This window comes from Bos grunniens, chromosome 11 (assembly GCF_055505025.1).
Source record: "Bos grunniens cultivar Pamir isolate PY7600 chromosome 11, Bosgru_T2T1.0, whole genome shotgun sequence".
Lineage (NCBI taxonomy): Eukaryota > Metazoa > Chordata > Mammalia > Artiodactyla > Bovidae > Bos > Bos grunniens.
The window spans coordinates 94354810-94371875 of NC_141175.1; the positions used below are offsets into that span (position 1 = coordinate 94354810).

A 17066-nucleotide genomic window follows, 5' to 3' on the forward strand; every position below is an offset into this window, starting at 1 on the left:
CAAAGGAAATCCTTAGTGCAGTGGAGGCTCTTTTTAAAATTTTATGTTATCTGTATATTTACATCAAAACTTCTTAACCATTTTAATGTTGATTGACTGGATTTCCCAGTGCTTATCACTATTGCATTAGGAAGTCTTGACAGTTAGCATAGGCAGGGTTATTTATAATGGTTGAATTCTCATCATAGTTTGATTTTTGTTTGTGTTTTTGTTTGTATTCTTTTTGTTTTTAAATACTTATAGCCCTGACTTGAAAAACAGTCCAGTTGATGAAAGTGAGGTGCAAACAACAGCTGATAGTCCCTCTATTAAACCTAGTGAGGTTGAAGAAGAATCTGTTCCCAGCGTTCAAACAGGAACTTTTATACAGCAGAAAGAGCCTTTTGAGGAAGAACCAGAAAAAACACTGTGTGTCTCTGATTTTGCTCTTGAAACAGTTGAAGTTGAAACTCAAGGAGAGGAGGTCAAAGTGGAAATTCCTCTTGTAGCATCCACGTCAGCCAGTATTGACTTATTCACTGAAAATGTAGGGGAATCTGTTTTAAATCAGCAGGTGTATACCGGTGACTTTGAGAAGGAAGAGACAGAAATTATTAACCCGGAAACAGAGTTATCAACCTCTGATAATACATTTATAGAAGAAAGGAACATCAAAGGAATTCTAGAAGACTCTCCATCTGAAGCAGATTTCTTTTCTGGGATTACAGAGTCTATGATAGAAGCTGTAGCTGAAGTAGACAAACAAGAAACTGTTTCAGAAATAGTACCATCTACTTGTGTTGTGGCCTTAGTACCTGGAATTTCCACTGGGGATGAGCAGGCAGTGAGCACAAAGGGAATTTCTGAAAAAACTAACATGGATGAGAAGGAGGAGAATGAATTAAATACTAAGGAAGCCAGAATGGATCTGAAAACAGGAAGAGAGAAAGCTGAGAAGAATGATAGGATGGTTACAGAGAAGCTGGATAAGGTTGTAGCTGCAGTGAAAGAAAAGCCTGCAGAAAACTCAGTGACCAAGGCATGTCCAAATAAAACAGTGGTTCAGGCCAATAAGCCTGATGAAACTAGTAAAATCAGTATGCTGGTTGCATCAAATGCATCTAGCAGTAAATCAGGCATCAAGGCTGATGTGGTCTCTTCTACAAAGGCAAGAGCTACAGCTTCAAAATCTGAAAACCAGAAAAGTTTTCTAAAATCTGTACTCAGAGATCAAATAAATGCTGAAAAGAGGCTTTCAGCCAAGGAATCGGGTCTACTTAAACCTACAAGTGCCAGGTCAGGCGTGGCTGAAAACAGCAGTAAATTAAAACCCATTCAGAGCGGTGTTACCAGAGGAAGCAGTGGAAGGATCTCAGCCCTGCAAGGCAAAGATTCTAAACTGGATTACAGGGATGTTACAAAACAGCCTCAGGAAACAGAGGCTAAACCTTCCATCATGAAACGGGATGACAGCAACAATAAGGTGAGGAGGGTAGGAAGAACTAAGTGTCTTTGAAGTGATTAGTCTCTCTATTGTAGCTAAGGAGTAGGAGATGTAATTCCGTTTTATACTTTCATCTCCTCACTCCTTTTGCCCCCAAGCTCCCTTTTCCCTTTCTTAAATGACTCCATTGATTTAAGCCAGTAGACACTTAGAATAATAAGCTGAAATTTGTAATTTATTAACATGTGAAAGCATTATTTGGATAAAATATGGTCAGTAATAAAACTTTGGATTTAAAAATAATTCTGCAGTGACACTCCTGCAGTGATTTAACATCCTGCTTCTGAAATGGGAAACCGTTTTCTCTTTTAAATTGAAGCTTCATTTATCAACTTACTGATAGACATTGTAGCTATTGAGAAGAAAAGATTAGTAAAACTGAGTTGAACTACAGTTTATGGAGATGATGCCTGTACCGTTAAATGATTGTTGACTTCACTTGGAATACCTATTAAATATTTGTATCATTGAATGTGTTTGGGTAATATTTGCTTTCTGCTTTCTTTTTTTGTTTGTTTTAAAGGACATTAATAATTAGTTGTAAATTCTGTTTTTCTGTGTTTCTTATTTAATATTTCAGACTTTGACAGGGCAAAACACTAAGAATCCTAAAAATACCACTGGTAGAAGTTCAAAATCCAAAGAGGTAAGAAACAGTCCACTAATATGGACCCATCTGTTCCATCATTCCGTAAGAGTTCGTCTGCCTTGTAACTTGTGTCTCTCCTATAATAATTAGCTTGATACAGAGCAAGGGACAGGAATGACTTATTTTAATTTCGACCTTACTACCAGTTTGTTTTCTGACCTTGAGCTAAGCTAAATAGTTTGTGTTCTTAGTGTGGAGCAAAAAGTTACATAAGGATGGAAAGGGAATTAGAAAGGGAGACACCTCCAGTCTCCCCTCAATAGGAATAAGTTATAATACAGAATAAAATCTTGTGTGTAAAGGAGATTGACTTTTGACTGGAGTCCTCTCCAATTTGTAGTCCTTTTGGTATAGTTCAATATACCCTAACTAGATGGGCTCTAAGATTTAGTTTCTGATTACTGACATCTACTGCCAAATAAACATACTATAATTTTTATTTGGCTGTTCGGTATTTTAGGTTTCTGTTACTCATAGATTATTTTTTCAGTTATTTTACTTTTTTCTTCTGGTAGGGGATAAATTTGAGCCTATTTTATTAGAGCAAGGAGAAATGTTACTAGTTTAAAAAGCCAGAAGTAAGGATTATGGTTTATTTCATGGCTTAATAAATTAATCGTACAATTGCGTACAGATTCCCCCTCCTGCCCCGAAATTAATGGGGTATGTATTCTAATGCCATTATCATGTTTGCTAGTAATTGGCCATTGATAGCATACTAAATGCGTAGGAGGCCTGCCAGGAATTTATTTTCTTTAGTATTGGCACCATTTTTCAAATCACAGATAACTGTTTCTTTTTAATTTTTTTTTACGTGTAGTTATATTTGTCATTAAATCTTAGTAATAAATTTTCTGTGTAACGTTCTCAAAACATAAACCTTACATAGGCATACCTTAGAGATATTACAGGCTTGATTCCAGATTGCCATAGTAAAGGAATATCACAATAAAAGTGAGTCACATGAATTTTTTGGTTTCCCAGTACATGTAAGTTATGTTTGTACTATACTGTACTCTGTTAAGTGTGCAGTTGCATTGTGTCTTCAGAAAATGTGCACACCTTAATTTTAAAATACCTTATTGCCAAAAAACGCTATCATCTGAGCCTTCAATAACAGTCTTTTTGTAAATAGAAGTATCAAAGATCACTAACTAGAGATCATCATAACAAATATAATAATGATGAAAATGTTTGAATGTGAGAATTACTGAAATGTGACAGATACATGAAGTTAGAAGATGCTGTTGAAAAAGTGGAGCCAGTAGACTTGCTTATCACGGGGTTTTCATGAATCTTCAATTTGTAAAAAATGTATCTGCAAAGTATGCCTGTATCTTAATATTACATATCTTAAAATATATATTATATGTGTAAATTCATCAGTGGAACAATCTAGTTAGCTGTTAACTTTCTAGTTTCATTTGAAGTGCTTTTAGTAGTCTGTGAAGTCTCCAAAACTCTTGGAAGATATCATTTAACATATGGAAGCTGTAAGCTTTTACATTATATTGTTTGATAAGTGCTTTAAATGCAGTATTTTTGTGCATCATATTTTAAAATTCATACATCATTTAGGAAATAATTGTAATCTTACTGAAATTGGATTGATATTGTTAGGATTTACCTTTGGCATTGTTTACTCTTTGGCTTTTTGGGGCTTTGAAAAATAATTTCAGCTGTAGGAAACATCTCTATGCTGAAATTCTCATACTATATCTCTTGAAATTCTCACAAATGATAGATATGTCATGCACATTTATTGAAACTATTTGGGACCTAGCCAGTTATCAGCAGTTATTCACAGTTCTGATTTTTTTTTCTTTAATTTTTCCAACAGGAACCTTTATTTCCATTTAATTTGGATGAATTTGTTACTGTGGATGAGGTTATAGAAGAAGTAAATCCTTTTCACGTCAAGCAGAATCCACTGAAGGGAAAAAGGAAAGAAGCTCTCAAAAATACCCCTTCCTCTGAACTGAACTTAAAGAAGAAGAAGGGAAAGATCTCTGCTCCTCGTGTGGTTGAGGGAGAGTTATCTTTTGTAACATTGGATGAGATTGGGGAAGAGGAAGATGCAGCTGCACAGCTAGCACAAGCTCTAGTCACTGTGGATGAAGTAATTGATGAAGATGACATAAACGTGGAAGACATGGTTAAAAATTCAAACTCACTTCTTACATTAGATGAGTTAATTGATCAAGATGATTGCATTTCTCACAGTGAAACTAAAGATGTTACTGTGCTGTCTGTGGCTGAAGAGCAAGATCTTCTCAAACAGGAACGCTTGGTAACTGTGGATGAAATTGGGGAAGTAGAAGAGCTACCTTTAAATGAGTCGGCAGATATCAGTTTTGGTGCTTTAAATACTAAAGGAGATGAGGGAAATACTGGAAGGGATTCTCTTGGGTTCATTTCTTCTCAGATGCCTGAAGACCCTTCTACTTTAGTTACTGTAGATGAAATACAGGATGACAGCAGTGATCTGCATTTAGTGACTTTAGATGAAGTAACTGAAGAGGATGAAGACTCTCTGGCAGATTTTAACAATCTTAAAGAAGAGCTTAATTTTGTTACTGTTGATGAAGTTGGAGAGGAAGAAGATGGAGACAATGATTTAAAAATTGAGTTAACACAGAGGAAAAATGACCATCCCACTGATAAGAGAGGTGATAGAAAAAAGAGAACTGTGGACAAAAAGAAGACAAAACTTGAAGCTCTGTCTCAAGTGGGCCCAGTAAATGAGAATGTTATGGAAGAAAATCCGAAAACCATGATTGAAAGACGTTCAGCAGGTAGATACTTAGAAGTGGTAATTTTTGTTTTGTGAGAGGACTGTATTTAAATTTTTTTTAATATATTTTATAGTATTACTGATATAATTGTGGCCAAGTGATACTTTCCAAAGAAATATGTTCAAGATTCACAAAGTTGTCTTAGTTCAGATATTATGCCTAAGTTACTGTATCTCAAGAAAAAAATAACAAAAACAGAAGGCAAACTAGGGTAGCCAGATTAGAATTGGAATGACAATGTTATATTTGTATTATTGAGAATAATACAGCTTTTAATAAGTAGAAGGCTATTTATATCTAACTGCCTCCTAGTTTTTGCTTAGACATAGAATTTAGAAAAATTTGTGAAGGTCCCATTTCACTTTTAAGTAATATTTTGATGGTATACAATGATAGGGCAGTTCACTTTTAGTACTTCAGAGAGAGCAAGATAATTTCCAGTACAGAAATCTTAAGCGATTTAGCCAGACTAAGAGGGAAAATACTAGAAAGATCCCACAGACTTGTGGAACAAAATAGAAAAAAATGTTTGTAGGTTCTTTAAGAAAAGCAGGTAGGAAAGTGTAGTTTGGGTCAAGGTAAATGGGAAAATAAAAGGAGAATGCTTAGACTAATGCTGACTGTTTTAAAATAGGAGTCTCCTATTTATTAGAAATAGGTTTCCTTTCCAAATTTGTGTAATACTGTATTTTTTGTAAAGAAGTATTAAAGTTGTTATTCATAATTAAAACTAATTTAAACACTGTTACTGTTGTAATAAATTAGACTTTCTCTTTAAAGCTACAGTGCCAACCAAGAGAGTTAGAATTGGAAAAATGCCACCATCAGAAAAAGTTGTTACAGTGGAACCAGTGAAAGATGAAGAGGCCTTCCAAATTAGTGAAGGTAAAGTAAGATTAATTGAAGTGGGAGAGAGAGTAACACGACATGAGGTGGTGGTGGTTAAAGTTCCAAAGATCTACTAAGAAAAGTGTCAAAAAAGATTGAATAGGGCAAGGGATGGGAGTGAGGGGAGGCAGCCTATTAATAGTTAGATCTGGGTAAAGGTTTTTATCTTTGACATTATAGAGATTATTGGAGTGGGATAATAGAAAAATATTATCTAAAAATGTTACTAATTTTCATGGAAATGATCCATGAAAGGTATTCTGACCATGTTGCAGCATCAAGTAAGGATCGTTTACTAGCTAACTCACCTTGTGGACCAGGTTCCTCGCTTTGTGGATGCTGGCACGTAGCCAGCCAATGAATTAAATAAGATGTCTTAATAACATTAATGTAACTTAATGTTGACACAAATAAGAAACAGTATCTAGAATGCTCCAGTTAACTTGACAAGTATTTGTTACCATGTATGTTATGTGTGTTAGTCACTTCAGTCCTGTCTGACTCTGTGACCCCATCGACTGTAGCCTGCCAGGCTTCTCTGTCCATGGATTCTCCAGGCAAGAATACTGTAGTGGGTTGCCATGCCCTTCTCCAGTGTCTGTTATATTCATAGCAAAATGCTAAATTCCTTGTACCGTTCTCTTTGCAGCATCCTCATTGCCCTCTTGCTTTTGTATTCCATGTTCTCTAAGGAAAAATGGCCAACTGTGATGCAGTCCAAGCTCACTGACCTAGCTCTCAATTGGGTCCTAAGTGCTGTTCCACAGTTTATTTAGGCCTCTTTCCTTTCCCATTTCCTAACCAGGTGTGATAAAAACTTGAAACCTTTCTGCTTTTTGTCAAACTGGATAAAATTTTTTTTCTTTTTAGTCTTACTTGATTTCTCTGTATCATTTGTTACTCTTGATCATGTGCTTTTTCCTGATGCTCTCTCTCTGTTAAGTGGGTACTCCTTCTTTGTCTATTCTTCTCCATTAACCTCTCCTTGATACCAAGCCATAGGCAGTGGTTTTGTTGCTGTTTAGTTGTTCAGTTGTGTCCAACTCTTGTGACCCCACAGACTGTAGTCTGCCAGGTGCCTCTGTCCACAGGATTTCTCAGGCCAGGTTACTGGAGTGAGTTGCCATTTCCTTCTTCAGGGGATCTTCCCAACCCAGGGGTTAAACTGTGTCTCCTGCATTGCAGGCAGATTCTTTACCACTGAGCCACCAGGGAAGCCCGTCAGTGGTTTTACTAACTGACAAATGCTTCTAGCATGATTTCATCAGAGCTTCCCCCCCTGAGGATTTCTACTGTGATGCGGCAGCTTCAACTGTCAGCTTGCTTAGTACTGCCTCATTTCCACAGAAAAATAAAGAAAGGATCACTTCTTTACTGCTTTTGTAACCATTTATTTTCATTATTGGGCAATATGTTTGATGAAAAACCTAGCTTAAGAAAGTAATTTCTTAAAGAATTTTAAATTTAAAATATTTGTTTTAATCTTTTAATTATTATGTAACATATATATTAATAATACATGGTATTGTTGTTTTTATTATTAGATAAAGGTGCCTTTGGAATGGTAGGAGCAAGTGTGTTTGAGAAAGCTTGTTACTCTGGTAAGGGAATAAATTCTTACAGCAAGAGACTGGAGGCTGTTTTAACCATCAAGTCAAGAAAAGGGAGACAGTCTTTTTAATCAACTCTTTGGGACTTGATGACTGATAAAATGAAAGGAATAAGAGAAGAGTAAATAATGAATTCAGTAGTTTCTAGCCATCCCCTCAGATGTGGTAAACGGTGGCCCAGTTACACGGGGAGAGCACTGAACTTGAAGTCACAAATCTCCCATCACTTCCTGGCTATGCAACCTTGAACAAAATCAGTTTCTTACCTCTTTTGGTTTTGCTTTCTCCTTTGTGAAGAAATATGGATAGTAATGATTTGACCTGCCTATCTCATATGTGTTAAAAGCCAAATGGGATATATATATAAAAGATTTGTCAAGTGCTATATTACAGTTAGGTATTTCACCTACTTAGGGTAACTAGAATTGCTTGGAACCAGTTTTTGGTTTTGTCTTCCCCCAAGATCATATTATGCAGTCTGCTGATAACATTGAGTACTTTCTTAGATGTTAATTCACTTTGCTGGATTTGAATGTTTGTAATTTTACTTGTGATTCAGTGTAACAAGGCTCTTAGTCCATCAGTGTAGACTCTGTTTTTCTTGGTTGGAATGGCTTCTGTAGAGGCTGTCAGGATTATTCTCTGCTCGTGTGCTTTTCCCTTTAATCTACACTCTTCTCCCAACCCAGCACTTTTGCATACACATGCTGTTATCCGTAATGTAGAACTCGAACTTCTCCCATTTACCTTTGAATTTTTTCTGGAATCATGTATAAATATGCTGTTAAACTTTAGTCCCATATCCTTAAGTCCATTTAATAAAGTTGAACTGATTTACCCATTTATTCCATATATAAAGACTCTTGGAAAAATAGTTGGGTGAGAAAGGTTTCCTTAGAGAGATGATCCATAAATTAATCTTTGAAGGCAGGGATTATCTGATGTTAGCCTCACAAAATCTGGAAATGGACCTATTTGCAGTGAAGGAATGGACATACAAATGTAAAGAATGAACTTTGTAGACACAGTTGGGGGAGAGAGTGAGTGGGATGAATGGAGAAAGTAGTATCAACATATTTACACTATTGTGTGTGAAGTGGATAGTTGGTAAGAAATTGCTGTATAACACAGGGACCCAGTCTGGTGCTCTGTGATGACCTAGAGGGGTGGAATTGGGGGAGGGGAGGGGGGAGGCTCAGGAGGGAGGGGATGTATATATATAATTATGGCTGATTCGTGTTATTGTATAGCAGAAACCAACACAACTTCGTAAACATTAAAAGACAAATCTGTAAATCTATTTTGAGTAACTTTTTTTCTTTGAAAAATTTAATGACTTTGGTTGGTGAAGAATCTGGATTAGAGGATTCAGAACCAGAACAGAAACGCAAGAAGATTGAGGACTCTTCAGGGAGATCAGTGGCACCTGATGTCCCTGAAGGTAAAGTAAAAATGATATTTTTCCTTATCCACGTGAAATAAAGATTCAGTATCATAATAAGTATTCTGTTGTTTAGGTAAGTAATGTGGTGAACTTGCTTAGATAATTAGAGTGGAAATTAACAAGTTTTGCGCACTGGCATTTCTGTGTTTTTACCTGGCAAAGATATTTTTATTGCACTCTTGAAGTCTGGAATAGGTACTCTCTTTGTTGCTCTGGTAAAATTGAGTTATACTTTCCCAGACAGAAATTACAGTTGAGTATTAGGACATGCTAGAAAAGCTTAGCTAGCAAACTTTGTTCATGGCCAGCTCAGATGAGCTGGGGGGCATCTGAGCCAGGGCTGAGCCGGCCAGCTCAGATGATCCGGGGGCATCTGAATGTGTTAGGCATTACCTAATATATTCCTCAAGCAGACAGTTGCCTGTCATTTTGCCTCTTCATACCATTATACCATTTCTTTAAAAAAAAAAAAAAACAACAGTGGATGCTTAAGAAATTTATTTCAAAGACTGCCAGATTCTTTTCCAGTGCCCTGGCATCCTGGAAGCTCTGGAATATTGTAGAATTCATTTAAAAATAAAGACCTCAGTTTCGTGATTAGAAATTTAATTGCTCTTGATCGCTGTGTTTGCATATATATGTAAGTATATGCTGTGTGTAGTATGTTTGTCATGTTTAGATAAATTTATTAACACAGCTATAGAAAGAATATAATTGATTTTTTTTTTCCCTTCCTCTTCCCTTTCTCTCTGAATTTTCAAGATTTAGACTTTCTTGTACCGAAGGCTGGATTCTTCTGTCCAATTTGTTCCCTCTTCTACTCAGATGAAAAAGCAATGACAAATCACTGCAAGAGTACACGTCATAAGCAAAATACAGAGGTAAGTTTTTTTATTCTTAACTCCTCATAGAATCTTCAGATGTTGTTACTACAGTTAAAGTACTGAAGTGTCCTTATAAAATGTACCTTCTTTCCCCTTGAAACAACTTTTTAAGGTTTGTGCCAGTTTATTTGTGTCCTTCACTGTATCTTGGCACTAACTTCTAGTTTTTATTCCTTATTTTCTGGTAGCATTTGCCAGAGTAGATTTTGTGTATTACTAGTCCCATGTGACCGGAGAAGGCAATGGCAACCCACTCCAGTACTCCTGCTTGGAGAATCCCATGGATGGAGGAGCCTGGTGGGCTGCAGTCCATGGGGTCGCTAGGAGTCAGACATAACTGAGCAACTTCACTTTCACTTTTCACTTTCATGCATTGGAGAAGGAAATGGCAACCCACTCCAGTGTTCTTGCCTGGAGAATCCCAGGAACGGGGGAGCCTGGTGGGCTGCCGTCTATGGGGTCACACAGAGTCGGACACGACTGAAGCGACTTAGCAGCAATAGCAGCAGCAGTCCCATGTGACACTCCATTAAAGTGTGGGAAACTATATAATCTGATGCCCTCTTGCAGAGTCATGGACACATAATGTATTAATGTTTTGGACTTGTCTAGCAAAAGAATCCACTTTATTTAAACCATTTCCTTACTACCACTATCCCCTTTTTAAGTTGTAAATATCTTTGGGAAGCATTTAGAATACAACCCCAGAGAATCATCATTAGCCAGAGTTGAAACAGTGGTTCTCATTTCCTCCTGAATGTTTGAGAGTTGCTCTGTGTATCCTCTATATTTAATTTGTGGCACAGACACTCATCTAATATTCTTTGAGCTGTTATTTATTTGCTGGAAGCTTATTCAATCCCCTAGTCAACTTAAAGAGTATCTAAACCCAAGGATCTAATCCCCAAGATCACATAGCTAGTTAGGGGCAGATTTAGGATTTGAACCTACTTTTGTTTTATTCTAGGCTTGTTCCCTTAAACATTGTGCTATGCTACCTGTGCTCTTAAGTTATCATGTCACTTTTCCACTCGAAATCTTCCACTGGCTTCATATTACCCTTAGAATAATATCCAAACTTCTTATTGTGGGTCTTTAAGGCCCTACATGATCTGATTCTTTTCTGCTTCTCTGACCTCCTATTATTGCTCACCATGTTCCAGCTTTTTTGTCTCTGTTTTATTTTTCCTATATTAAAGGCCCTTTGCACCTTTATATTGCTATTCCTTTGCCCTTTTGCAACCCCTTTTGTCTAACTGGTTCTTCATCATCTTTTAAATCCCAGCTCAAACAACAGCTTCCCTGAAAGGCCTTTGACAGAGAAAAGACCTAGCTAAAATAGAGAACTCCTCCCACCTAAAAAAGAATCAGTCTCATTTACTATACTGTCTTTCTTTCCCTTATAATACTTACTGCCACCCCCCAAATTATCTTAATTGTTTATTATTTCTCTTTCCCCACTAGAATGTAAGCTCCATGAGGTAAAGGGTCTTACCTATCTTGTTGACCACTGAGTCCCCAAGCATCAATATAATGCATATTATATCATAAATACCAGATGATTGATGAAAAGAAATAATGTTAATATAAGGCACTGTTTCTTTAATCTTTATTTTGTAGGATCAAGCTTATTAAATTGTAAATACAATGAAATGTGTTAGGTATAATTGTAACACAGCAAAGCAGCATCTAATAAATATTTTATATTATGAATTGCTTTTAACAGAAGTTCATGGCCAAGCAAAGAAAGGAAAAGGAGCAGAATGAGGCTGAAGAAAGAAGCTCTAGGTGATTGAGGGGGTGGGGGGAAGAATTCATTAGAAATTTGTTTAGGGTCCAGTTGATTTGTGTATTTTTGTTATCACTTAATTTGTAATTTTTGTTTCAGAAGCAGATATTCATGTTGTACAAATTTCTGATTGCCCTTGATGTAGAGAGACTGATGGGGAAAGTATGATGGGTTTGATTTTTATATCAAATCATCAGGCATGGAGAAATATCTTTTAGAAGTGTTAAAATAAATGTTCCTACTGTATATTTAAAATATCATGTTGTGTTTGTGGCTGATTTATTGAAGACTTGCTTGCCTCTGGTTGCAGATAGGCTTCTCTACAACCACTGTGACTTGGGGTGCTTGGGGATCCTACTTACATTACTACGAATCAAGGCATGACAGTGTTTGGCTTTGCTTCAGCTATCCTTGTACAGGTCAAAGATTTCTTAAAATTTTCAGTTTTTCTGGATAAAATTTAATTATGGCATGCTTAGCCCAGGTAGGTTTGAGTAAAACTTTGCTTGACTTTTTTAATGGATTAGAAAGATACTTTTTCTGCTTCTGGTAACAGCTGTTTTTGCCAGGACCCATTTAAGGTGATTCCTAGCAAGTCATTTAATATTACCTTGAAACTGTGAAGACAGAACAGCTTTTACTTCCTATAGACCACAGGAATTGCTTTGTAAACCGTTTGAATTATTATTGAATATGTTCGTCGGGAGTTGTAAAGGTGCAAAAAAGGAACTCACTGAATTGTTAGGTGCTGGACACAGTCCTGTACTGTGAAGTTGTAGATGAAACTGTGCTTCAGACATAAGCCTACTGACTTTGAATTTTTAATATCTGATCCTTCCATCTCTTAATATTGCTGTTCTTTGAGTTGCTAAGTTATGTCTGCCTCTTGTAACCCTGTTAACTGTAGCCTGCCAGGGCCCTCCATCCGTGAAATTTTTCAGGCAAGCATGTTGGAATGGGTAGCCATTTCCTTCTCCCAACCCGGGGATCAAACCTGTGTCTCCTGCATTGGCAAGCAGTTTCTTTACCATTGAGCCACCAGGGAAGCCCCTCTTTTTATTAGAATGCACCAATTAACAAAGAGGGTGAATGGAAGGAAACAAAAAACAACTATTTGTTTAGATCTCTTACTCCCATAACAGCACACACTACCTCACAGTCAGCAAGAGAGAAATGAAGAACACAAGACAGCATTTTTCTGTTGTTGCTCACCACACTAAGTGCACACTCAGTTCACACTTAACCATAGCCTGAGCAAAATGGCATATTACCACATGCCACAAACTAAGGAATGGTGTGTGGAGAGGGATGGCCTATGAATGCCAAGAGTCTATTATAATTATTAAAACCATATAGCTGAATGAGGTGACAAGAGAGAGAAGAACTCTTAAAACATTGGAGTATATGGTGCTGGCAGGCACTTTCACTGCCAAGGCTTGCATTCATTCATTCCCTGGTCTGGAACTTTTATTTTTGCTGTGCCTTTGCCAGCAAAGGTCCATCTAGTCAAAGCTATAGTTTTTCCAGTAGTCATGTATGGATATGAGAGTTAGACTGTAAAGAAAGCTGAGCGCCAAAAAATTTATGCTTTTTGAACTGTGCTGTTGGAGAAGAATCTTGAGAGTCCCTTGGACTGCAAAGAGATCAAACCAGTCAATCCTAATGGAAATCAGTCCTGAATATTCATTGGAAGCTGAAACTCCAATACTTTGGTCACCTGATGCAAAGAACTGACTCATTTGAAAAGATCCTGTTGCTGGCAAAGATTGAAGGTAGGAGGAGAAGGGGACAACAGAGGATGAGATTGTTGGCTGGCATCACCGGACTCGACGAACATGAGTTTTGAGTTACCTCCGGGAGATGGTAACAGACAGGGAATCCTGGTGTGCTGCAGCCCATGGAGTCGCAAAGAGGTGGACACAGCTGAGCAACTGAACTTAACTGAACTGTGGCTTTCAGAATCACAGTTCCCCAACCAGGGACTGAACCCAGGGCATGGCAGTGAAAGCATAGTCCTAACCACTAGATCACCTGGGAATTCCCTAATCATAAGAGTTTAAATGTGAAACACTGATTTCCTTCAAATTAGTTATCGGGACATTGAGATTCTAAATTAAAAGGAGCTGTTAAAGTGCAAAAGTATAGTAGAGGTGATTTATGTGTTTCATCCTAGTAACAGATGTTGATGTTTTCACTATATGTAGTAAACAATGTCCTCTCTGCTGCTGCCCATATTTAAGACTGGGAAGTTCTATCTTAGGGCTCCAAATACGAAAGATTTTTATTTATATTCCCCCCCCCCATAAGCATATATTCTTTGCATATAATCTTAGAAGTATTCTAGACTTTTCCAGAAAAGCTTGAAAATATCTCCCTTTATTGACACTACACACATGGACTGTCATTTGCATAGTAGTTCTGCTTATTAGTTAAGGGATATAATTGGATTGCAACTTTTATCATTTCATCATAGTTTGTATCATTTCTTTATCTAGACACCAGAGCAAGAAAAGGTTGTGTTCAACACCTCTATAAAAGCTTTTAGATTTTTTTATCCTTTCTGTCAAAGAATGTGGTGGAAATTTGCCTCTCCAAAACGGCTCCTTTTGAGTTCTTTTTTAAAAAAAAAGTATGAGAGTCAGGTTTTAAAACTTAGAATACAGTAATTTATTTATACATACTAATTACCTAGTTTCACTTCTCATTGTAAAGTAAATCTCAGCATGTCATTTTACCCATAAATGTTTCATTATGTATTTCTAAAAGATAAAGATTCTTAACATAACCGATAATATGATTAAAAATATTTCTTAAATAAAAATCGAGTTCAGATTTTCTACTCTTTCATAAATGATTTTTCTTTTACTGTTTTAATCAAGATCAAAGTTAGATCCATATATTGTTAGTATTCATAGGTCTTTTAAATTATTTTTAATATATAGACTCTCTTCTGGTATTTTATATAATAAAGAAATGAGATATTCAGTTCTGTAAAGCCATGCTACTCAGAATTTGGTCTTTGGATCTAGGGCCAGTCCACAAACTGGTATTAGTACAGAAATTGAAAGTGTTGGGAAACTTTATCACAGTTTGACAGAGACTGTCTCTTGGATCTAATAATTTTTAAAATTGGGCTTGTATTTTTTTTTGTTGTTTTTTATTTGATTAAAAAAATTGTACAAATATTAGTCTGTGATAGATTGAAAAATAGGGTTAAAAATAGATTAAAAACTAAACTGATCCATCACATAGTTTGAGAAGCAAATTTTAAGTATTTGAATTCATAAATCTTAGTATATTTGTTGCAAAACCTTTGCAGTATTAGCCTGTTGATGTTCAAATTGTTTGATTTTTGGCCTTTTTGATTTGACTTTTCATTCTTTTTAACATGACACAAGTAATTTTCATAGGTTCCTTGCTATTCGTATGTGAAGGTTTTGCACACTTGTTTTATATACCTCCTGCCCTAGATCTGAAGTCAGCCATTTCTTAAAGAACAGTGGCTATTTAGGGTGTTCATTGCTTGTATTTGGTTATTGCTCTTTAGTAGATGGAACTTGGAATTATATGTTTTGTTTTTAAAATAAAATGCATCATGGAGACTTCCCTGGTGGTCCAAAGGGTAAGACTGCGCTCCCAATGCAGGTGACCCAAGTTCAATCTCTGGTCAGGGAACTATATCCCCCATGCCACAACTAAGACCAGATGTATTTAATCTCTTCTGTCTTAAATCTAAATCAATCTTTGTCCTGTGTTAGAAATTCTGATTCTTAAGGACATCAGTTAAAATTAACAATACCAAGAGCATAACCAACAATGTGATTATTAAAAACAAAATTTTAAACTTAAAAGCTTTTCCATATAAAAAGAAGCCATAAACAAAATGAAAAGATGATCCTCAGAATGGGAGAAAATATTTGCAAACAAAGCAACCAACAAGATTAATCTCCAGAATAACTGGGCTGGCCAAAAGGTTCTTTCAGGTTTTTCCAACCTGAGCAAACTTTTGGGCCAAACCAATACACAAACAGCTCATGCAATTCAATATCAAAAGAAACAACCCAACAAAAAACAGGTGAAAAATTTAAATAGACATATCTCCAAAGAGACATACACATGGCCAAAAAAGGACATGAAAAGATGCTCAGCACCATTAGGAAAATGCAAATCAAAACTACAATGAAGTATCACCTCACACCAGTCAGAATGGCCATCATCCGAAAATCTATTAATACTAACAGAGAGTGTGAAGAAAAGGGAAACCTACACTGTTGGGAAGGTAAATTGGTATAGCCACTTTGGAGAACTGTATGGAGGTTCCTCAAAAACCTAAGAATAGAGGTACCGTATCATTCAGTAATCCCAATCCTGGGCATGTATCTAGAGAGAATCATAATTCAAAAAAACAGATGCAGCCCAGTGTTCATTGCAGCGTTATTTACAATAGCCAGGACATAGACGCAACCTAAATCTCAATCGACAGAGGAATGGATAAAAGAAGATGTGGTACGTATCGACAATGGAATGTTAGCTGTAAAAAAAAGAATGAAATGACCTGATTTGCAGCAACATGAATGGACCTAGAGATTGTTACACAAAGTGAAGTAAGACACAGAAAGACAAATACATGGTATCGCATATAAGTGGAATCTAAAGAATGTTACAAATGAACTTACCTACAAAACAGAAATATGTATTTGTATAACTGATTCACTTTGCTGTATACCTGAAACTAACACAACATTGTAAATCAGCTGTACTCCAATAAAAAAATTTTTTTCTACTTTCCTTTCACGTTGTCTTCAAAGTATAGGGCTTTCAGGTCACCTCCAATAGTTAACAGTTAGGCTGTCATCTAGATTAACATTGAGGTTTATTTAATTTCATTTTTATTTCTAAGGGTTACCTTTTCAATTTAATTTTGTGTTACATAAAACATTTTACATGGTTCTAAAGTCACACTTAAAAAGAAGCCTGGTTTCTATCTCCATTCTCTTGGTTTTCTTTCTGATACAAGTAACCTTTCTTTGTTAATTTTGTAATATATTTTTATGTATATATGCAGTCATACCCATGGGATAATCAAATAACCTTGTGCTGTTGATTGCTAACCTAAATGGAGATCTTGTGCATGCTTGTGTGCTCAGTCATGTCTGACTCTTTGTGACCCTATGGACTGTAGCCCACTAGGCTCCTCTGTAGGATTTTCAGGCAAAAATACTGGAATGAATTGCCATTTCCTATACCAAAGTATATTGCTGACCCAAGGATCAAACCCATGTCTTTTGGGTTTTTGGCCTTGGCAGGTAGATTCTTTACCACTGTGCCACCTGGTAAACCCAACCTTAATGGGGATCCAGTGACAAAAAAAACAGGTTGAAGGTGGAGGAGAAGCTGGGAATATCTGAATCCTTTATAAACATAGGAGGGGATTTGCCAGATGCTGAATCTTTCATATATTACAAAACTGCTGAAGTTAAAATTACATGTTCCATGAGCTGAAGTACATCTTTTAATAAAACTT

General features: G+C 36.4%; 1 protein-coding gene across 22 annotated transcripts in view; it reads left to right on the forward strand.

Annotated features, from left to right (window-relative positions):
- ZNF638 (zinc finger protein 638) overlaps positions 1–11799 on the forward strand; it is a 143745-nt gene extending 131946 nt beyond the window's left edge. For 16 of the 22 annotated variants that reach the window (XM_086323860.1, XM_086323862.1, XM_086323873.1 and 13 more), the window contains 7 exons: positions 244–1462; positions 2064–2129; positions 3973–4927; positions 5708–5812; positions 8777–8866; positions 9632–9750; positions 11480–11799. In XM_086323860.1, the coding sequence (XP_086179986.1) occupies positions 244–1462; positions 2064–2129; positions 3973–4927; positions 5708–5812; positions 8777–8866; positions 9632–9750; positions 11480–11545 (2620 nt within the window). In that variant the 3' untranslated portion in view covers positions 11546–11799. The remainder of the gene's footprint in view (positions 1–243; positions 1463–2063; positions 2130–3972; positions 4928–5707; positions 5813–8776; positions 8867–9631; positions 9751–11479) is intronic. The other 6 variants (XM_086323861.1, XM_086323872.1, XM_086323880.1 and 3 more) reach the window with 1 other exon arrangement.
- The last annotated feature ends 5267 nt before the right edge of the window (positions 11800–17066 follow it).